Raw genomic sequence first — 23924 nt, 5'->3', positions numbered from 1 at the left:
AGCACAAAAACTTTAATATATAAAACTTCCTTTCCAATTCTATGTAACAAAGAATTACAGCTCAAAAATCGTGTTCACTTCTACGTAACTAAAATTGAGAATTACAATGCAAAGTCTCTATGAAATCAGATTTAAAGCTTTCTTTACAACAACACAAATAATTCATACAATTTCTTCAATAAATCCAAGATACTACCACTATTATGACATGAGAACACAACGACAATATAACAAGTTACTCCAACTCAAAGATTGAAGCAGTTGCTCTTCTATTTACTTCGAAATCAGCTTGCACAAATAAAAGTAAAGTTTGTATTTTGCACAATTCCACCAGAGTTTACTTGTGTAATGCCCTGCCCAAAGATCCTTGGAACATAAGGATAAAACATGCACTGAATAATATTTTTTAAAGATAAGTTACTTAACAACAACATAAAGTAACCAAGTGCAAGAGTGAAACATCAACACGATGATAAGAATAGGGAACATGGCAAGACCCACATGTTCACCTACACCAGCAGAAGTATTATAACTACTTCCAAAGATCTCCAAGCTCAAAAACCGCAACTCACAAACCAAAGGTCACACGAATCATGAGAATATACCAAGGGGATGTTTTTCTCAAACCCGAAGTAAAAGCTCCTAGCATGGTTAGACATACAAGTCCATATCCACTAATCATATCATAATCAAGAATCACAAGCAGAGACCAACAACAATCATGTAGAAGACGAGGGCTCAAAGTTACATCCACTCATCTACTAGACACCATGCTGACTCCTGAAATTTGGCTAACTCTGAATTTTTGAAGCACTGAAATTTCCTAAAATCTTTATCTTAACTCAGAGAGGTTTGGAACCTATCTCAAATGAATCGTCGCATACATTAAAATATATCTTAAGTAATAATTACTTAAACGATATATTTTAAGACCCAAAGAAAAATTGCTAAACTAGGAAGGTGTACAACCCTAAAGGGTACCCAAAACACCCTTCAACTCTCAACTGAAAAGTCTGGAGATACCTGCTGTTTGTTTGAGCAGGTTTTTGCAAGAAATCAGGCGACACTTTACTACAGCCAGGCGATACTTTTTTACTATAGCCAAGCGATGCTTCTCAGTATGGCCAGGTGATAATTCTCAGTATGGCTAGGAGATACTTCACCAGTATTCTACGATATTTCTCACTACTATGGTGCGATACTTTTCTTGTATCGCCCAATGCTGAACAAATATCACCTAGGTTCAAAACCAAAAGGAAAAACACTAAGTTTAGAAGGCAAACAAGGTAAGAAACTCCACATCGGGGAGTGTTGGAACCATTGTAGTCGAGGGAATGTCACTCGAAAGCATGAAATACAAGACGAAAACACAACCATCCACCTAATCCATAATCAACATATGAAGGAACATGTAGAAAGAAACATCGCAATGTAATACATGGTTCATAAACCAAACATCATATGAAGGAAAACATAAACATCTAAGCACCAACACAACTAAAACTTGTGCACGGTTCCTCCCAACTGTAATAGCATCATGAGACCTCAAAGGCCCTAGCCATCCCTCGCGCGTAACATCCCAAACTACCAACTAAATAGTCGGAGCTGTCTTATGAGGGCATCACTACTACAACGTAATAACATCATAAGAACAAGAAGATCTAACAGGCTAACCCATCAAAGCATAGATACTCCAACTAATAGTGAAACACATCATCTAACCATATGCCAACATCATAATAAAGGAATGCGTCAAATAAACTAACATCATCTAAACATAATATCCAAGCATTCCAATTAAAGCATAAATCACAAGGAAACATACTCCGGAAACCCAAAATACCAAGTGAACATCAAGCATCGGTCTCAATTGGAAATAGACTGTCTCTGTATACCAGTCCCCAACAGTGGTATAGGTAGCTATGCCTCCCAACCAGGTGGAACCCATAGGCCCACTCCCACCGTGCTGATGGAGATTATGATCCAACCACAAACACAAATATAGCAAACGTCCATGACTAACACTCATGCCAGATAGTAAAGATGACTGAAACCAAGATCATGAGACAATACAAGTACAACAGGTCTTGGTCAAACACTCTATGGGTCAACTATGTAGGGACTTGATGGAGGGTAAGTTGTTTGGCATCAAGTAGCCCAAGCTAGTATCGTGTAGCATCAACTCCCTAGGAAGGCACGTGCACTGTGTCCTCAGACTAAACCGGGTGCTCACATATCAAGTGTCCTCAAACCAAATTGGGTGCTCACTATTTTTATTATCTTAGATTTATTACCCAGTAGTTTATTTAATTATCACTTGTTTAGAAACTTCTTCATGCCAACTTGGGAAATAGTCACCAAGGTTGTGAGAGAAGCCCCTCCATGGTGCTACCCTACATACCCATGCTCATTACATGATGAGTGCTCGTAGGCAATGCATATTCCCAACCCAATCCCATTGAACATAACTCCACCGATAACAACCGAGAAATTGGGCCTCGCAAGCACCTGCCAAATGCACGTGCACGTGCTTGTGTGTGGGCGCACCAACATCACGAAGATCATAAAACAAGGGTTGGATGAGAACACAAGCAAAATACCAAGTATAACAAAATCGCTCAACCAGCCTCAATTTGGGAGCACAGATTCTACACAAATCCCAATGAACAGTAAAACCGAACATCATGAACTCACTCAATCGGCCCCAATCTGAGAGTATGGATTCTACACAAATCCTAGTGTCCACGAAATAACAAGGGTTTGACCAGAAACAATAACACCAAGTAGAGAATCACTCAACTGAATACAAAGTTGGGAGTACGGATGCGACACACATCCCAATGCAAGCAAAAAGATGCAACAACGGTCGGATTGACATCCTACTGATGATCTAAATCCTCGACCAACACCATGCCAAGAAAACTCAAAAAAACTAGGCAGCATGCAAATCGAGGCGAAATCCTCAAAACTCAAAAACTTCAAAACTAAAACCCATTTTGTCTTATGGCACAAAAGCCACGAATATCAAATAAAATCTAGATTTGGAGTTTGTATGCAAAAATAGTCAACATAACAGTGCAAAACCCCAAACCCCCATCTCAGAAAACAAGGAAATGCTCATACCCGCCCAACTGGGTAGAGCTAGCATATAGAAATAGAGGGGAACACTAATTCTCAACCTCCTAACAAACGGCTACCAAAGACGGAAGCTAAAATGAAGCTGAAACAACAAAACAGGAGAACTCTACCTCACAGCCAAAAGGGCAAATACGAAAACAGGAGCAATAAAATAAAAAACCCCGCCGAAATTGCCGAAAGTCGCAGCAATCCAAGGTCTCCCTGAGCTGGATCCAACAATATTGATCTCGCAATGATCTCACGCCCTTGGCTCCCACAACGAATAGAACAATATTTCCTCTTGAAGAGGATTTGGAATTGTGGTCTCAATTTTCTATTTCAAAAAGTGAGAAGTGAGGAACAAAATTCCTTTTTGAATACTTATTCACTTTTTGAGTGAATAAAGGATTAGGGTAAATAACCAGGTGACCTAGTTAAACCCTAAATCCACCCAAATGAAAACAGGTTATTCTAAGTAATTGGAATTCAACTACCACAAAGTTGCTTGGAATTAAAATAATTAAGAAAAAGCCCAAAATTCCCTTAAGCCAAAATCATAGAATTCCTTAATAACTTTCGCGACAAATGCGAACCTCTAAATGCACAAACATGCTCATGGGTCTAATCACATAATACAAATGAGTATAGATTTATTAAATCACTGGAAGGTTTAATTTAAACAATTAAATAGGATACATCGACCATACAGGGACGACATTGGCTAAATATGAACAGTTGAATCACTAACTCCATGTGCCAATGCCAGTGACATAAATCCAGCACACTAAATAACACGATCAAGTGCAATTGCATATAATAATATAGCCGAAGTGATAAATGCGTTAAATTATATTAAATAACCATTTTGCATAAATTACCGAAATGAACAAGGTAAATATTCGTAGCACATATCCAATGAATCCAACATGGACAATTCATTTCTAATTATTTAAGCATTTAATAATGGTTGATTAAACAACATAAAAAGGCACTTAAAACACATAAGTGAACATGGTCAAATACATGACTAACCACTGCTACAGGAACCTAGTCTAGTGTAGCAGGATGATAATACATAGTGCAATCTCTGCACACATCTCAGGGTAATCACGAGACAACATCATGATACCACATCAATCCTAGTAACCACTGGCACAAACCTCAGTGAAACCATCTAACACATCATAATCTCATAAATCAGCCATAAGCATAATCAAAGCAATTGATATAGTAACATAAATCAAATCACTTCAAGGGTGTAGACCACTCATGGTCCCACTCATGATCACTTTACAAAGAATGATCAACAAGGTTGCATCCATCAAGATGACTTACAAAAGTCAAATGGGAGAGGCACTACAACTTGCAATGCATAAAGGTGATTATTTATAATGAACCCTCTTGTATTTATAGAAGAAAGCCTGAGAGAAAAACTAACTACTCATTCTTGACTTATTCAACATTGTAGTCCTAGGTAATGTGATTACAGGTAACGAGATTGTGCAATTGCAATTATATGCTTTTACATGCTAAACTACAAAATGTAAATCTAAAAATTCTATAAAGAATAGGAAATTTGACTAAGTGCTTGAAGGCACCTTTTGTTCTTCTTCATTATGTGCCATGAAACCTTGGAACATACGAATGTTTTCTAGTACTTTGCCAGGATTCTGCAGCTCCATGCTTTTTGCAACAACAATCATTTTGATGACTACAATGAAACACCTGAAAATTATCAAGGCTTCACGGGGTCGGGGGTACTTGGGTACTTCGGGTACATGTACGGGTACAACTATGTTTCAAATAAGGGGCAAAGGTACTTGGGTATGCCCCCTTTTTAATATAATTTAATATTTTATAGAAAATCTGCTAATGTGAGCCATGACATCGAGTTTTCCAAACAAGAACAATGATAAAATTTGTAGATGTAATGTATTGTTTTTCACTTTTGTTAGCCGACGGTCCGGCGGTGTTTCTGTAGCCGACGGTCCGGCGGTAAATGGTTTGTAACGGATAGAATAATTGTGGCCGACGGACTCCTTTGAGAAGGTTCGACAGTAGTATTTATATCCCGTCTGGGATCATTGTAAATCATTCACTTACTATTGCGAATATTATGCTACTGTTCTGCTGTTACTTTCTGTATGCGTTCATTTACTTTACCTGTACGGTAAACATTTGGCGCCGTTGCCTTATGAATCTGGAAGGTGGGAGGAATGAAGATTAATGCCAAATCAGCTTAACAAGGATCGAAATAAGGCGAAGGGAAAAGATGGAATCCGTATTGCGCAAGAGAATTTAATTCTAGCACAGCAAGCCGAACGCCGATGAAGATTTCAGAGGATTGTCGACGGAAACCGAAGTGCGGAGGAATTGTTGGAGGAGACTCGGCAGCGGGTGGAATTGGTGGAAGAAGCACGGGAGGAGTTCTTGAATTTGTCTTCGCCGAGGGAAGAAAATTCAGACGGGAGAGCATCAACTCGCACGGCTCGCAGTGCCGGCGAAGCACGAGCGTGGAGTGACCTCTTCGTCCAGGATAGACTTCCGCGGGAAACAATTTCGGAGGATCCTTCGTCTTCACCAAGGTTTGCAGCTGTTGACACCTCCGGTGTGGGAGACCAGTCTGTCGGTGTGAGAGTTCAGATTGACGGTTTGGGAGTACCAACTGCCGGTGTGGGAGTGCCGACTGCCGGTGTGGGAGTGTCGACCTCCAGAATTATGGCGGGACCCAAAGAAAAATTACCAAAATTTGAAGGCGATGGTACAGTCGACCCTCTCCGACATTGTAAGACATGTGAGACGATCTGGCGAGCAAATGGAATCACAGATGCCGACGAATGGGCCAGGCAATTTCCGGCAACCCTACGGGGTGTCGCGATTGATTGGTTTTCGGATATGGATCCGCAGAAGCTGGATACATGGGATAACATTAAAAAGGAGTTTTTGGCAGAATTTAAACTCTTACGGGATGATAATGAAATCGCAGCGGAAATTTTCAATACCAAGCAAGGGAAGCACGAAACTGTCCGTGTCTACGCCAGGAGATTGAAAAACTTAATAAACAAAATGGAAAGCAAGCCAGCGGATGGGTTGCAGAAAAGGTGGTTTGTGGACGGCCTCCGCTCGAAGTTGCAGAGGAAAATGAAAATTGTGCCACCGTCATCATATGTGGACGCATATAACAGAGCACTGGACCTTGAAAGTGCGCAGAAGACAAAGAAGAAGAAAACCAGCTCCTCTGACTCTGATGATGATGAATCCGCTCAGGATGATAGCAGCGACGACGAAGGTAGTAACAAAAAGGTTCGTGCCTTACAAAAGGATATGGTTCAAATGATGAAAGAGTTTAAAAATATGCAGAAGGAGCCAAAAAGTAGTGAACTGTGGTGCACGGAATGTAAGACCGATGGTCATACTAAGGGATCATGTCCGAAGAACCAATTCTGTGACATTTGTCAGATCATGGGCCATTCGACAAAGGACTGTCCCTTTAACATGAAAACAAGAGGATCTTCACAGGTGCTTCTTACACAGGAGGCTTCCCCGTCAGGAGGTAACGGAAACACCAACGCAGGCGCTACATCTGGAGGATACAGAAATAATCGCCGTGGACAGAATAACAACAACAATAACAACACCAATACGAGCAGAAGCCGGATTCAGTATGATGCAAACGGACGACCAATTATTCAGTGCCGAGCATGTAACTTATGGGGGCATTTTGCGCGAGAATGTCCAACAGCAAATACACCTCACCTATTGTGCCGATGGTGTGGACCCGGCGATCACGATGACTCAAAATGCCCAAAATCCGGAGTGAACTTAATCACGGTTGGAACCAATGAAGAAGAAGTTCTGGCCATTACGCGGCAACAAGCAAAAGGATATTTGGCAAAGTATCTCAAGCAGTAACACCCTGACCACTGCCGCCACCTCAGCAAGGAATTCCGCCGAACAAAACATAATATGCCAAATTTTGCAAACAGAGGTGCAAGTAAAGGTAAGTGATTTGCTTCTTACCATGCCCCAACTTCGATCTGCTTTTTCAAATATGACAGGGGAAGCAAGCCTTGAGAAGGAAAAGCCACCAGGAGAACCAAGTCGACGGAAAGAAAAGGAAATTGTTACGGGAGGAGAAGACCAGATGTTGTTGGCACTGACATCAGGACGGCACCCTGCAGTTGTCGAAATGGGGATACTTGGACATGTTCTCACGTACACCATAGTGGACGGAGGGTCCGGCGTGAATGTATTGCCAGAAGAAACTTGGAGGAAACTTGGACAGCCAACATTATGGCCTCCAAGTTTTCAGCTCCTAACCGCTGATCAACATGGTATTAAACCACTGGGTATTCTCATGGCACAGCCGGAAACCATTGGCACCCAGCCGTTTCTAATGGATTTCGTAGTGATTCCATTGAAAAAGAAAGGTTATTATGCCATCCTAGGCCGCGGTTGGCTTATAAAAGCAAGAGCCCGACACGACTGGAAGAAGAACACTATATCCCTTGAAAGTAAAGGCCGTCGATTCGTCATCGATTTGCATACCCAAATGGTAGGGGAAGAGGCCTTGTCATCCGATTCTGAGGGCGAGGAGGACGGAGGGAGATGACGGATGGAACCAGATCAAGAGCGCGTTCTCCGATTGGACGGGGGAATAACGGATGACGACTTGGATTACGTCAACGGTTTATACCACTGGCAACTGGAGGACTATGAGTTATTTTCGAGTTGCAATGTTCTGTCAATTGAGAACGAATATCCGAAGGAGTTTACTGAAGTTAAGGAGGGGGAATCACCATTGCATATTACACCCGCTCATGCATCCGGTGAAGGAGAGCCGATCAAGTATAATGAAGCTACACTGCAAACGATGAATCTAGGGGATGAGGCAGAACCGAAGAACATCCTAGTGGGAGATAATTGGGATCCAGTCCTCAAAGCTGCGGCATTTAAGATATTTATGGACTACAAGGATGTGTTTGCATGGACATACAAGGACCTCAAAGGAGTACCGCCGGAATTATGTGTGCACCGCATTCCGTTGATGGATGGAGCTGTCCCTGTACGGAAGCGACCCTACAGGATGAATAAGAACTATGCCGCACGCGTTACGGAGGAAATCAACCGGATGCTGGACGCTGGCATTATCTTCAAAGTACAGACTAGCGAATGGGTGTCACCAATAGTCATTTCCTTAAAGAAGGATACTATTCAGATTCGGATATGCGTTGATTTCAAATGCCTGAATGCAGTAACAATCAAAGATCCTTTTCCAATTCCATTCACAGATAGCATTCTGGAGGAGGTCGCGGGACATGAAATATACTCGTTCATGGACGGGTTTTCCGGATATAATCAGATTTCTATAGCGGAGGAAGATAAGTTGAAGACGACGTTTGTTGTTGAAGATGGAGTCTACGCGTACAATCGGATGCCTTTTGGGTTGTGTAATGCACCGGCCACATTCCAACGGATTGTGCTGCATATCTTCGACAAGATGTCTGTGGGAAATTTCAAGGCCTTCTTGGATGATTGGTCAATATTCAGCGCAGAAGACGGACACCTAGCAGCACTTGGTGAATGTATGGAGAGATGTCGCAGAGCCCGGCTAGCATTGAACCCCAAGAAGTGTCGATTCATGGTTCCACATGGCAGACTGCTCGGACACATTGTCTGTAAGGAAGGATTAAAGATAGATCCCGACAAAGTGAGAGTCATTCTAGAAATGCAGCCATCCACTAATGTCACGGAGGTAGAATCTTTTCTCGGACACATTGGGTATTACCGGAGATTTATTAAAAACTTTGCCAAGGTGTCCCAGCCATTAGATAAGCTAACATGCAAGAAAGAAGCATTTAGATGGGAGAAAGAGCAGGATGGGGCATTTGAAGGGCTAAAGGTACGACTGGCTACGGCACCCATCCTGGCATATCCGGATTGGAATAAAGAATTTCATGTTCATGTGGATGCCTCTAATTATGCGATCGGCGCAACCCTGGCACAGACTGGTAATCACAGATTGGATCATCCAATATACTTTGCCAGCCGGTTGTTATGAAAGGCCGAGCAAAACTACAGCACGACTGAAAGAGAAGCTTTGGGAATGGTTTATGCCGTACAAAAATTTCGCCATTATTTGCTTGCTACACCGTTTGTGTTTTATGTTGATCACCAGGCCCTGTTGTACCTGATTAACAAACCCGTCATCCAAGGGAGGATCAGCCGATGGTTGCTACTGTTGCAAGAATTTACTTTCAAAATCAGTGTCCGGCTAGGAAAGAAACACGTCAGTGCCGACCACCTGTCACGAATCAAAACGGGGGAATCAGCGGATGGTGTGAATGACGACTTTCCTGACGCACAGTTGTTTCAGATTGGGATACTGCCGGAATGGTACAAGGGTATTGGTGAATACCTATCAACAGGACAATTTCCCACGGGGATGTCACCAAACGATAGATGCAAATTGATAATCAGGAGTCGTACATTCCAATTAATCAATGGGTTGCTCTACAAAATGGGGCCGGATCACATTCTTCGACGATGTGTGCTGGAAGAAGAGATACTGCAGGTGTTAAAAGAAGCCCATGAGGGTCCCGCAGGAGGCCACATGGGGCCTGACACCACTGCACGGAAGATATTGCTTGCAGGACTTTGGTGGCCAATGGTGTATAATGATGCATGGGAATGGGTCGTCGGATGTGACACTTGCCAACGGACTGGGAAACCGCTAAAGAAAGATTTCATGCCACTTCAACCTTCTCATGCGTAGGAACTTTTTGAGTGATGGGGACTAGATTTCGTTGGACCATTGAGGGTGAGCACGACTCGACGGTGTCGCTACATCATTGTTGCAACGAAGTACCTGACCAAGTGGGTGGAGGCTCGTGCGTTACCGGATAACTCGGCCGTCAGTACCGCGAAGTTTATTTATGAACAAATCATCACAAGGTATGGCATTCCATTACAATTAACAAGTGATAGGGGAGGTCATTTCGTCAATCATGTTATTCGACTGCTCACTACTCAGTTCAAGATTTATCATTCGATGTCAAGTCCGTACTATCCAAGAGCAAACGGGCAGGCAGAAGCCACCAATAAAATTCTGGTATCCATCATCTACAAATCCTGCGCGGTGGAAGGAGCGGATTGGGAAGAGAACTTACCTGCTGCTCTCTGGGCGTACCGCACGGCATACAAAGTGACGACCGGGTACACACCATTCCAGTTAATGTTTGGACAAGAAGCAGTGGTCCCCGCAGAATTCATGATTCCAAGTCTTCGAATAGCGTTGGAAAACAAACTGGATAATGACGGAAGTCTACAAGAGCGATTGACTAATTTGAATAAACTGGAGGAGAAACGGTTGTTGGCACAGTGGGCAACAGAAGTGGCACAGAACAGCCGCAAACTCTGGCATGACAAGCATCTGAGACATAACAGATTCCAGACAGGACAGTTAGTACTGAAGTATGATGGCCGTAACGAAATCAAGCCGGGCAAATTCAAAGTGCGATGGATTGGACCATATCAAATCCGAGAAATTGGCGACATGGGGACAATGAAATTAGCAACCTTGGACGGACAAGAGATAACTCAGCCAGTTAACGGATCCAAGTTGAAACCATATCGTGTAAGGAAGTACTCGCCGGCGTTGAATTCTTCCTTGTCATCAGTACAACATTCCCTGGCGATGACGTCACTCAGAGGTACTGCTGTTGATTAATGTATCCCATTTGAAATTAAAAAAAAAAAAAAAGAAAAAAAAAAAAAAAGAAAAAAAAAATTATTAAAAAAAAAAAATATAAAAAAAAAAAAAAAAAATCCGCGGCCTGAGAGTCCCGCGGGCCCCGCAGACCCCGCGGACTAGAAGTCCCACGGGAAGGAAGGCCTGCGGATTGAAAGTCCCGCGGGCACTTAAAGCCCCGTGGGTCCACGGGCGAAAGACTTCCGCGGAAGTTGGCGTCGACAGCAGGATAAAATTAACCCACTTTTCGCACAGGATGCTCCAAATTTGGTGCTCATTCAGCTACACCTGACAAATTTGGTGGAGATTAATTCATTTTATGATAAAATCGGCCGCGATTTATCTTCTCTCGGACAGTTTTGGTGGGCATATTGAAGAATTTGGTGAAGGAGATCTGGGTAGACGGTGATGGTTGGAGATTTGCAGGAGTTATAGATGGGGAAAGTATTGCCGTTGCCTGAGAGAAACGCTTTCCGCGGCGGGAGAATACTACGATATTAAAAACCTCGGCTCCTACGTCGAATGGTATTGACAGAACTACATGCCGTGAGAAGCAGTGCGGGCACCGCTGTTCTACATGCTCAAGAAGACTCAGGTGAAGGGCAATGAGGTTAACCGTCTGCTGGTGAGCTACATTGTGCTAACAGCGACTATGGTCAAGCTTTGGAACCATGCCAAATGATTGGAGTCTAAAACTCAGCAAGAAGAGGACAAAGTTACCAGTAGATGTCAGCATTGCCAGTAAGTAATAACTTCAAAGTTTCTGTGACGGATATTGAGGCCTCAGAGGACTGCGGCCGCAAGAAAAACTTCAACGCCGCGGATAGACAAGAGAATCGCCGCGGGAGAAAACTTCAACCTCCGCCGTCAGTTAGAGTATTTCCGCAGGAAATTTAAGAAGCCGGCAATAGGAAGAATAAATCATTTTTTGGCATGGAGTCAGCGGGCAAGCGGAAGCCGTGGAAGAGTCAGTTGGCAAATATGGAGAAGACTTCAAGAGTTTTGGCATCGGGAATTCGAGTTGCAGGCCCCTCCGGTTCTAGCAGCAAGGAACAGAAGACCAAGGAAGAACTCACTTATCTCACCATCCAGTTTGAGAGTCTTAGTGGAAGCGAATGCCGGAAGTGGTGGCAGGAGACCCCGGAGGCAGACCAAATTAAACAGATTTTGATACGGGCACAGGTACATTGGGCTATTCAGCTTCCCATCTTTTCCATTCGGATGTTTGAATCAGTATTGCGCACCATGATAGAAACATATAGTGTCCAGAGCAGAACAAGTACATTCTTGTACAAAAGGCAGCGGATGACGGTGTCCTTTAAACCGAGAGATTTCACCAGGGTCTTCGGCATTCCTGGCCCCGGCGGGAAGAAAGTGGAAATAAAGAATCATAAACTGTCGCAGGAACGGAAGGAGCATTGGATAGCCCTAGTATGCAGGGACCTTACACCCATGGAGAAGGAGGCAGTAGTTCAGGGGACAAAGTGCAGAGGGCTTCGCAGGGACTTTATTCGAGAGGGCCATTGGCGTTGTATCATGGACGTCATCAAGAGCAGGTTGACAGGTGCCACTCGAGCTTCAGATATCGCACTGCCACAGATTGTGTTTATGAATGGTATCATGCAGGGAGTGGTCTATGATTGGGCCTCAGTGCTTGCCGACAGAATGGAAGAATTCATGACGCTTCAGCACCGAACATTTTTTATGCCGCACCATGCCATCGGGTTGTTTTTAGAGGCAGCAGCTAATCAGATCCCTATGGATGGCTTTGAGGCTCCTCCACGGGGCAAGTTGGCAGACGGGGAGCCTCCCATATTCTACTGGCGACATCTGGATACAGGAGGGTCAGCTGCTGGACACAGGAAAGTACTCCGCGAATTGGCCCTTTCCGGAGAAACAGATAGCGGGAGGGAGGGCACTTCAATGAGTGACGGGGCTGAATCTGGGGAAGAAGAGGAGAGCACATCGGCTGAAGTTGACGGAGAGACAGCAGGAGGTGGGCCTACATTCTTTACCCCGCCTCAGCTGTCAACCTCAGCGCACTTGACTACCTCTTCTACGGTCATCCCGGCCTTTGGTCAGCGCCATGCCCCAGTTCTTATGACTCCTCCAGCGGAGGCAGATGTCCCACGGACAGTGGCTGAGGTGGTTCTGCACGCAGTACCGGATACCGTCCCACAGATAGTTGCCGAGACACTGCCGACGGCTGTAGCAGAAGTGGTTTCAGCTGCACCAACGAATGTCACTGTCGCAGAGCCGCCACTACCACAGTCTGAGTCGCAGGTTCGGTTGGAGGTCATTGATTGTGACGCAGTGGTCACCGTTTCATCATCCTTTTTAGCAGAGGCCGAGTCAGCCCAGCCAGTACAGAAGATGAATATGGAGCTTGCGCGGGTCGAACAATTGGAGGTGATGGATAGAGCTAGTGAGTTTCTGAGGCAGCAATTCCGACTCACTCCGGCGAAGCGGGGTCCCTCCATTCAGTCTCCTGGGCGTTTCGAAACATTGCCGGCGGAACCCCAGCCTCAGCCTCAGGAGGAGGGAATGCCACATGCCGTGGTTGCGCCAACAACACAGACGGCAGCACCGGATGTGGGCATGGCTCCCACTGATGAGGGGGGACACAGTGATGCTGAATGGTCATTGGAGGCTTTCGCCAAGGAGGACTATGGGTCAGATGAAGACAGGTGTTGGGATTACCTCAGGACTATGAAATCTGCATTAAAGAAGGGCCACGATGTGGTAATTCAGGCCATGACTCGGCAGAGGGAATGGCACTTGATCAGAGCATATATCCGTGGGATTTGTCCTCGGCGATTCAAGACTTGCTTTATAGATAGGGGCTGGCCGGCAACGGAGACAGATGAGATGCTGACAGATTGGGCCACGGAGCTGGAATTGGGACCCATTGACACTCCTATGATGAAACTAGCGCATGAGATTGTGGGACTGTACAAAGATGTTTACTACGGTCGTCAGCGTGCGGAGGCGAACAGAGTCGCAGCAGAGCAGTCATTGGCAGCTGAAACTGAGGCTAGATAGAAACTAGCCACCGACTTGACCGCCCAGCAGGCAGCATGGGCCACAGAGCGGACAACACTACTGGCAGATTTGGCAGCTGCGGTGTAGGAGAAGGACTTGGCTAAGCAAAGTATGGAGGCAGCGGTTCGAGATAAGGATGCGGCTGAGTATGAGATGCAGTTAGCCAGGACGCAGGCCATGGACGCGGCACTTCTTCTGAAGGAGGCCGTCGAAGTGAACTCTCAGATCCAGACAAATCTCCGTATCAGGACAGAGTAGGTGTATGAGTTACGTCGCCAGCAACACACTTCTGGGACGCCCCCTTCTCTCTAGTTCTTTCTGTAGTATGTAAGTTGTCTCCTAATTTTGTGAGTCATTAGGAGACGACTGTTTTTTGGGGGGGATGGTGTTAGCCGACGGTCCGGCGGTGTTTCTGTAGCCGACTGTCCGGCGGTGTTTTTGTAGCCGACGGTCTGGCGGTAAATGGTTTGTAACGGATAGAATAATTGTGGCCGACGGACTCCTTCGAGAAGGTTTGGCAGTAGTATTTATATCCCGTCTGGGATCATTGTAAATCATTCACTTACTATTGCGAATATTATGCTACTGTTCTGCTGTTACTTTCTGTATGCGTTCATTTACTTTACCTGTACGGTAAACAACTTTCAGATTCACGATATGTTTGTAATAATAATATATGCCAAATGTTTAGATGCAAACAAAGAAGAGAAACTTTAAACATGAACAAGAAGATCATAAGTCATATAACAATGACATACTGCAAATGATGAACTTTTAACTTTGATAGTGATAAAGTTTACTATTAATTAGTATAGTATCAAAGTTTCAAATCGATTACCTATTGAATTCAGCTTGATAAAAAACAAGCTGATGTGCAAATAAAAAACTGAAACCAAAATCAGAAATCTTAATCAAGGTCCTCAGCTATGATGCTCTCTATCGAGTGCCCACACCATATCCGATATTTGGGTACATGTACCTGGTATGCATCCCAGGGGTATGGGTATGAACATAGGAAACTATTGATCCATTTTCCTCAATGCCCTGGAGTTGATCAAGCAAAAATTGGTAACTTGTGAGCTTGTTTAGTTTGTAATGATTCGCCTCCAATCCATGACGAATCACTTGTGGAAGTTCCGAAACTATGACATCTTTTGGAATTAGTTTTTGATTATTTTTCAGCAGTCTTCTTGACATTTCTTTGTACTTGGCACTGATTTCATGTTCCTTCTCAGCAAAAGTTTCAAGCTCTGCTTCCAGATTCTTGACTGACCCTTCAATAACCTAGCACCTATTTACCAATCACTCCTAATACTCAATGTACAGCTCACGGGAAGGGATGATTCTGTTCTTGCAAAGTATCTCCAACATTAAATCTGAAAGCTTGTTCTAGATTTCTAAACTGAAAGTTCCAAGAACCTCATTTAGTTTGGATTCTACTGTTCCTGCATATGTTAAAATTTGGAGTGTTTTTCTTAGTAGCTCTGCCCCTTGTACCTTTAATCGAAGCATTAATGGTTGTAGCCATTTCCCAACTTGCTCAACCTACTTAATGGACTCATTTGATATCGAAGATGCCAATGGATCAACAAGCTCTGATGATACAGTAATCTTTGGAATCACTGCCATAAGCAACTCATTATGTTCTTTCAGTTGATTCTTCTTTTTAGCTCCTCATAATTATGTGCCAGCACTTCTATAGATTCTTGGGCATCATTAATTATATCATTATGTGTTTTCTTTCCCATATCAGTTCTGGTGATCCTAAGGTCAGCAAGCTACGTTTCATCTCGGGGCTTATCTACAAGGGGTTCAATTATCTCTACATATTTTGTTCTCTCTTTGGCTACTTGAACCCTTCAAACAATTTTAGTTTTAGCTTTCTTAGCGACTTTGAGCCTGACTTGTTTCAACTGCTCAAAGTCATAGTCATTTGGTGAGGCTTCTTGTTTCTTCCTCTTAGGAATGTCAATTAGCCAAGGAAGAAGGTCAAAAAGAACAACTTGAGTCTCGTCAGTTACAACTTGTGATAAGCTGGGTTCGGTATATACTATGGTGGAAACAATCTCTGGTGTTCCAGTTTGGACAACAGTGGGGATACCTGTAGTGACACGAGGCATTGATTCTGACATGAACTATCAACCTCACTCAGGGTAAAATAGCCTTCCACAAAAGTAATTATGGGTGAACATGGGTGAGAGTCATATGAGAATATACTGACCAAGTAATCATGAGGCATATTATGAATAGACTTTGACTTGAGAAGATGTAGAAGATGCAATGGGAGGAATCAAGACTCTGGAAAATTGTCAATATCAGTATCAATTGTAAAACAAAGATGCATTTGCAGAAATGAATACTTGCGGAGTTGAACAAGGCTATGTCGTGCATTTGGTGTCTTGGGAAGTGCTTGCACTTCTCTTGTTGTTGATCATCTTCTTCGTCAAAAATCTCTTGAATCACTTGTTCTTCTTCCTCAAAAATCTCTTGAATCACTTGTTCTTTTTCTTTGCCAAAAGAATCCTCGCGAGTCTTCTCTTTCGATTCGATCTTCAGTTTTATTGTGGTTCTGAAGGAGGGATTCTCTCTATTCTTGGTTCTCACATCTGACTTTTGCCCACAAGTCCGATTGTATAATCATTTGTCCCTAATTTGAATCTTCTCAACTCAATACCCTTATGCTTGAGCCAAGCATGGGTATTAGCCATGATGGATTGGAATTTGACCCCGCTGGTCAGGCTCACAGTTGGTTTGCTCAGGCCTTGTCTATGTTGGGTTCTGTTGGTATTGATATTGACTGCCTCTCCCATTTCCAGTACTCCCTGGATACCTCCTCTCATCTTTTGCCCTCCTGACAAGAGTTGAATATGCATGTTAGGACAAACATCTATAGACAATATATTTGTACTTGGAACAAGAGACTTCATTTCCATTTAAACATTCAACAATAGCAACCCAGAAGGTTTAAACCTTGATGGCAAGAACACCACCACTGCAACTTAACCATCAGAACATGCCAATGTTAGTGGCCTGAAGTCATCCTATCTTAATGAGATTTTTCCATTTCATGTTCACTTTTATATCTTAGTTGACAAAACACTTGGTATGTTGTTAGAAAGCCTGAGACAACTTACTTTGTAATGAAAACTTAATTATTTTACAATTATACTCACAAGCTAAATGTATTTCTTGATTGCAGACCTCATCTGACATCTACAATTTTTTCCTTTAGTAGATGATTTTTACCATGTAACTAAGAGAATTGATTCTTTTACAGCTATGTTCAAGTGGCTTTTTTAACTGTCTTTTTCTTGTTTATTTAATCTCAATTTCTGGAAGTGGTGGGCATGTTTTCAATTAATTGCAGATAGTCTTACCTTTTACAACATAATGTGCTGGATTATATGGAAATCACATTTTTGTTTTTTTGTTTTTGTTGTACTTTGCAAATAGTAATTTAAAAGTATGGATTCTTTTGTCTTGTACTAACTTTTGCAGATGTATTTCCTTGCAGATTATGGATTTTCAACCTGGAGAGTATCTCAATGTCAAGGTTTGGATGCTAGCATATAGAGTTTTTCTTTTGGGTTGGATGGGGAAGGGCTGTATGTGAGATGAATGTTGTGAAATGTCTGGTGGAAACACTTTTTTCTTAAGACATTCTGATGCCTTGCACTCAATGAATGTTTCCATATTAGACTTTGGATGATATAAGCGTGCTTGCATTTGCACCAACACCCTTCCTAATAGTTAAAGAACAGTTAGACATGAGGAATGGTGACTGTGTTGTTTGAACTTTAAAGTTTAGCATAGTTAACATATAAAATGAAAAGTGGGAATTTCAGTTTTAACTGTTAATACTTGCTAGTTTATGAGTCCAAGAGCAATATAATAATGCTTGTGCCAAGAAACTATGAATCCTTAAACAGTACTTAACTACTGTTTAGGTTTCTTTGTTCAGAAGGAATAAGAATGCACATGTAAAATTACTGGCTACTAACTTCTGATTTTCACAGGAGGTGCACTACAATCAACATGGTTTATTACTTTTGGAGGGGCAAGGTGTATATCGCTTGGGTAATGATTGGTGAGGAACTTGACTGTTAATTAAATCCATCTTATGAATTTTTTTTGTATTATGTAATTCATATTTTTGGGACCATCCACTGCATTTTAGGAACACTCCTTGGTGTGCATCACAGATACATATGATAAAGATGAAAATACATAGGGAGGATGAGTTTTTCACAGTATTACTTCTGATTTTTTTTTTGCATGGTGCAAATATAATCTAGAATTATTTTCTGACTCACCTTCTCCATATCCACTCATGGCATGGCTTTATAAAGATTCCAAGCCAAATTCAACTGCAAATTTTTCACCTTTTCCAATATTTAGTCTGACATTTTAACAGACATTTTTATCTGCAATTTGTTGTGAGCAGTTTGACTGAAATTGATTTAACCATAAATTTGCATAAAACATTTCAATGACTCATATCCTATTGAACATCATTTAATACACAGCTGACTCTAATAACAAAGGTGCCTTTATGTACTTTCTATTCACCAAAACTGCAGAGATAATAAGATTTATTTTTGACCTTTTAAAACTGAGAAACATTTACAACTTTTATAATGAAGTGCCAGCTCCACAATTATTGATGTTGGAAAAGCCCTCACATCTCAACTTGAACTGATCGACCAGCAAATAGAAGCCTATTTCTACTCTTTTGTCATGCTTGGAAATGTGTAATGGGTAGTCCAGCTAGGGACTACTTTACAAAACTTAACTTGAAAGTGGTGGCCAGCAATGAAAGACTAATCAACCAAGATTTCTTGAATTCCGTTGTCTAATCTAATTTAATATTGGCAGCCAGATATGAATGAGCTTTGTACCAATAAATAGGCCACATCATCCTTAGAAAGTATTAGATTACAGTTTATCTTTAGTAGCATTGAATAAATTCTACTTCAAGCAAATTTAGCCCTCACGCCAGCAGATAACTTACATGTCAGCCAATGATTCATAGAAGACAAGAAGTAACTTTGATTTTGTTTTTAAATATTCTCCTCCTTGTTTCAAATGTGGTGGTCAGAAAGAGAATTCCCTGAATCCCCATTTCCTAGGTCAGTATCTTTTAAAGAGGTTAGCCTACATACGGGGGATAGGGAGCCTTTTAGGGGTATTGTGACCCTTTTACAGGTTTGCATGGTGTTTCAGGAGCTTAGAGCCAGTCTCATATTTCTTAGGAGACTGACAATTTGTCTATTGACCACTTGTAGCTTGTATAGGCTTGTAGGGGACTTTATGGGCCTTTCTAGATGTCCAGAGATAGTTTCCTATTTATTAGGAGGATCTCTATTTTTTAGGAGTTTGGGGGATGATCTATTACACATTACAAGCCCTTTTTTTAGGCCAAGACAATTTCCTATTTTTGTGTAGATTGACAGTCACATCACCCAGAGACCAGGGGAAACATTAGGATTTAGTTGAAGAAGTAAGGTTATAATTTCAAAATAAAAATAAAAATGTGATAACCCATCAACAAACAAGTCAAGGATGATAAATAGAAATTTGTATCTAGAAACTATATTTTATCATTAGTATCTTGAATCTATTTTTAGATAATTAATTAATTATTTCATTTGTTTTAACATTAAAAACAATAAAGTAATTGTGATTAAATTTTATTAAAGCATAGTTATTAATTAATAATTTAAGACAAACAAGATTATTGATGCAAACATGGTTATTAATTAAAAAGGCAAACATGATTATTATTTAAAAGGCTAAACATAATAATCATACAATAAGGAAAACTCCGATTATTAAAATGGTTAAGTCCGAACCTAAGGAAGGAGGTTGATCAATGGTCGTGGCTTTCCAAATGCACCCCGAGCCGCATATAAGATAACCTTTGTGAGGGAAAAGGTGGGAAAGTGAAAAAGGGACAGTGGAAGTATTGATCGAGGGGAAAGAGAGCATACACTACAGTGATGGGAAGAAAAGACAATCCAGAATATCACAGACAAGGCAAGCATTGCGGGGAGATTCTTTTTGTTACAATATTGATCAAGGCCCTAACTCCAGCATACCAACTGACATAGCAAGGAAGAAACACTTGAAATCATATCCAGAAGAGATTACAAGCATTGTCACTGTCAGTCAAGCGCTAGCCTCCAAGTTTGAGGCAAGACATCATACCACCGAGCACCAGTAGAAGGAATACATAGAAGCAGATTGAAAGGAGTCTTCAAACATTTGCATAGGGTCAGGACATAACAAAGAAATCACCCCCATCTTTGGCAAGCTTCACTACAACAGTCACGTGTAAATAGATGTATCTGCAATCAAAGGAGAGGAACAAAGTTTACTTTTGAAGCTGTTCATTCTACTACTACAACACTCTCACCACCACCCAACAAATAAAAATAGTGTATAGAAATCATCAGATTGCTACTTCTCAGAAGAACCAATGAACCTCCCATTTGAATCAAATATTTCACAAATACGTCGAGTTTGAGATATACTGAATTAGGAACCATATTGACAAACAAAGACATAGGAAGATCATTATAACTCTGAATCCAAAAATAAGAATTAAGGCAAAGGTCATCTACCTCTGAAGGTCAGTGTACTGGATAGAACGGGCATATGCATATGAAAGGATGGATTTACCCAATGAGGTTATCCATAAGGCCTAGATTGAGAAATCTTCTAGGAAGGATGGTTAAATTGGAAACGATTATCCATAGGTCTTAATGAGGAAAGGTTAAGTGTGAAGATGATACTTAGTGGAGAGTTTTCCTAGAATGACAAAAGCTATGGAGAACCCTCCCTCAAGAACTAAGTATCTGATCACAACCTCTCATTAAGAAGGGAAGAAATCGGGATTAGGGACTTAGGTTATTCTTTAATTTGTTAAATAATGTTATATTTTGATTCATATCGATATTTGAGTACTAAAACCCTTGCAAGTGTAGGAGATAGAAGTGGAAAACCCAACCAGATATCCAAGGGATATTACAGTGGTACCAGAGCCATGATCTTGCCATCCTGTGAGTAAAGGCCTATGCACACTTACGAGAGGAGAACAAAAACCACAATGAATGACCTAGCAAACGAAGGCAGATCATATATGGAGCAAACCAATCAAACTAATTAAACTAATCTGAACCAAATGGAGAAATCCAACCAGGCCCTTCTAAATGCTTTACAAAATATGGGAAATTCCATCAGTAACCTCAAAAATAACTCATCCCATGCAAGAAATATAAATTCAAATGAGCCGGACAGCAACGAATCATCATCTTCTCGAATTCCAAGACCCTCTTCTTGCCAAGAGAAGAAATACCTAGAGAAGAGGAAAGAACAGATCAACCCAATAATAGTACAATAGATAATGCAAGAGCCTATGCAAGCCTTGAACCAGAAATCAGGGAAGCTATAACATTTGCGGAGGTTTTTGAAGGCCAAAAACACAAAGTCCCTAAAAGAACAAGAAGATATATTAATAAAGATCTGAAACACAAGGTAAACAAAGTGATATTGCCCAACTTTGATGGGTCAAGCATGCTTGGCTCCAAAAGCTGAACTCCGAACTTTACACTTAGCTCAATGGTTGAAGAAGATGCCCTTCAGTTTTCCATTCTTCACTTAGAAGGGATAGCACATGAATGGTGGCACAATGGACTTCTTTCCCTAGGCCATCAACACGTAACCTCATACCAAGAATTTTCTTAGAGACCTATTAAATGATTTGATCAAATCAAACCTAGATGGTATTTTAAAGAATTGGCCCATTTAAGACAGCACGAAACAATTGAAGAATTTGCAAATGAGTTTCAAAAACTTTCAGTCATGGTTCATGACTTATCCCAATAGAGACTTACTTACCTTTTCATCGAAGGTCTAAAAGATTCCATTAAGAACATAGTGAACCCTTTAGAACCTCAAACAGTAGAAGAAGCCATTCAAAAGGCTCGGAAGGTAGAGTCAAACGTATCAAAAGAAAGATCCAAGACTTACACTTCAAAAAATGAGGGACAAAAGAAGGAAAATAAGGAAAAGACATGCTACTTTTGTAAAGAGCCATGGAACCGAGGGCATTGATGTCAAGGAAAAGAAGCAATTGGGAAGAGAGAGGAATTATCAAAAAAAGGGTTGTGCTTCAAATGTAAAGAACCTTGGGCACAGGACCACCAATGTAAGAGGGGACAACTACATAGGATAGAAGAAGCAAGTATAGATGAAAAGCCAAATAAAAGAATAAAGAGGACCGAGACAGAGTTTGGGACACTAGTAGTGGTTACCCAAGAAAGTGGAAAGAGAGCTTTTCACATCAAAGGAACATTAAAGGGGCAAAGGGTCATTGCCCTAATAGACTCTGGGCATCTCGCAATTTTATTAGCAAAGACCTCATAACAAAAAGAAGACTGAAAACTCAAGAATTCAAAGGCTTTAAGGTGATAATGGGCAACGGTACCCTTGATCAATGCACGAAGATCATTCCACAATTAGAGATTACTCTAAATAACCACACTATAAAAGTAAAATTCTTTGTTGTGAAATTACAAAATGATATCATTCTTGGAATGCCTTGGATTGACTCCTTAGGCCACTTTACTATCGATAACCCTAATTTGGAAGTATGCTTCAAACATGAAGGAAAAGATATAATATTAAAAGGATTACCCGATGGGTCTCCCAGAATAGTATCTTACAATAGGATTGAACGCATCCTCAGACATAATCAAGGAGAATGGATAGCCGAATGTTTGGTTCTTGATAATCACCTAATAATGAACATAAGATACATGTCGATATATGCCCCATCTTAAAAAGACATCAAAGAATCTTTGAAGAGATCCCTCTAGGTTTACCACCAAAATGGGGGTTTGAACATTCCATTGAATTAGAAGGAGCTAAACCTATTATAACCACCCCATATAGGCATCCCCATAAATACAAAGAAGAGATTGAAAAGACTATCAAAGAATTATTGGGAATGGGACACATCCAACCAAGCTACAGCCTATTCATTTCTTTGGTAGTGCTCGTCAAGAAGAAAGATGGAACAATGAGGATGTGCATCAATTATAGAGCTCTAAATAAGAAAACAATAAAAAACAGGTATCCAATTCCAAGGATAGATGAGTTAATGAATGAATTACATAGTGCATGTTACTTTTTGAAAATTGATTTAAGGTCAGGGTATCATCAGATTAGGATGAGAAAGGAAGATGTTCCCAAAACAACATTCAGATACCATTATGGACATTTTGAATTCTTAGTACTTCCCTTTGGTCTTACAAACGCTCCAGCTACTTTTCAATCATGCATGAATCACATTTTTAGACAGCAATTAAGGAAATTTCTCTTTATATTTTTTGATGATATACTCATTTATAGCAAAACATGGGAAGAACACTTGCAACACATCCAAGAAGTCCTAAATATCTTAGAAACAGAGTCACTTTATGCCAAATTCTCCAAATGTGAGTTTGGATTGAGAGAGATAATGGAGGAAGTGTTGATGAAGAGAAAATCGAAGCTATAAAAGAATGGCCAAGACCCAAAACCCTTACCCAACTTAGAGGATTTATTGGGCTATGCAGTTATTATAGATGGTTTGTGAAAGGTTTTTCTAAGATTACCGCCCCCCTTACAGATTTAACCAGAAAGTGTGCTTTTGCATGGAATGAAAAAGCACAACAAGCATTTGATGAACTAAAAGTAATTATGAGTTCTTGCCCAATTTTAGCCATACCAGACTTTACCATACCTTTTGAGCTACAATGTGATGCGTCAAGGGATGGGATTGGAGCAGTCCTCATGCAAAAGAAACATCCCATAGCATTTGAGAGTCGTAAACTCTTGCAATTAGAAAAAGTTAAAACACTACTCTATATATGATAAAGGATTGTTGGTTATCATGCATGCCTTAGCCAAGTTTCAGCAATACCTTGTCTGTGGTAAGTTCATTGTGAAGACAGACCATAACAGCTTGCGT

General features: G+C 41.3%; 1 protein-coding gene across 1 annotated transcript in view; it reads left to right on the top strand.

Annotated features, from left to right (window-relative positions):
* The window catches only part of UGLYAH (ureidoglycine aminohydrolase), a 212963-nt gene that overhangs the window by 140198 nt on the left and 48841 nt on the right, over window positions 1-23924 (top strand). The window contains exons 10-11 of the mRNA XM_089831726.1: window positions 17424-17462; window positions 17926-17996. Of these exons, the coding sequence (XP_089687852.1) occupies window positions 17424-17462; window positions 17926-17996 (110 nt within the window). The remainder of the gene's footprint in view (window positions 1-17423; window positions 17463-17925; window positions 17997-23924) is intronic.

The sequence above is a fragment of the Cupressus sempervirens genome, chromosome 5 (assembly GCF_028749045.1).
Source record: "Cupressus sempervirens isolate cs-2001-9-10 chromosome 5, ASM2874904v1, whole genome shotgun sequence".
In the NCBI taxonomy this organism is placed as follows: Eukaryota; Viridiplantae; Streptophyta; class Pinopsida; order Cupressales; family Cupressaceae; genus Cupressus; species Cupressus sempervirens.
The sequence above is the reverse complement of the archived record's forward strand: the minus strand, read 5'-3'. Positions and strand labels throughout refer to the sequence as shown.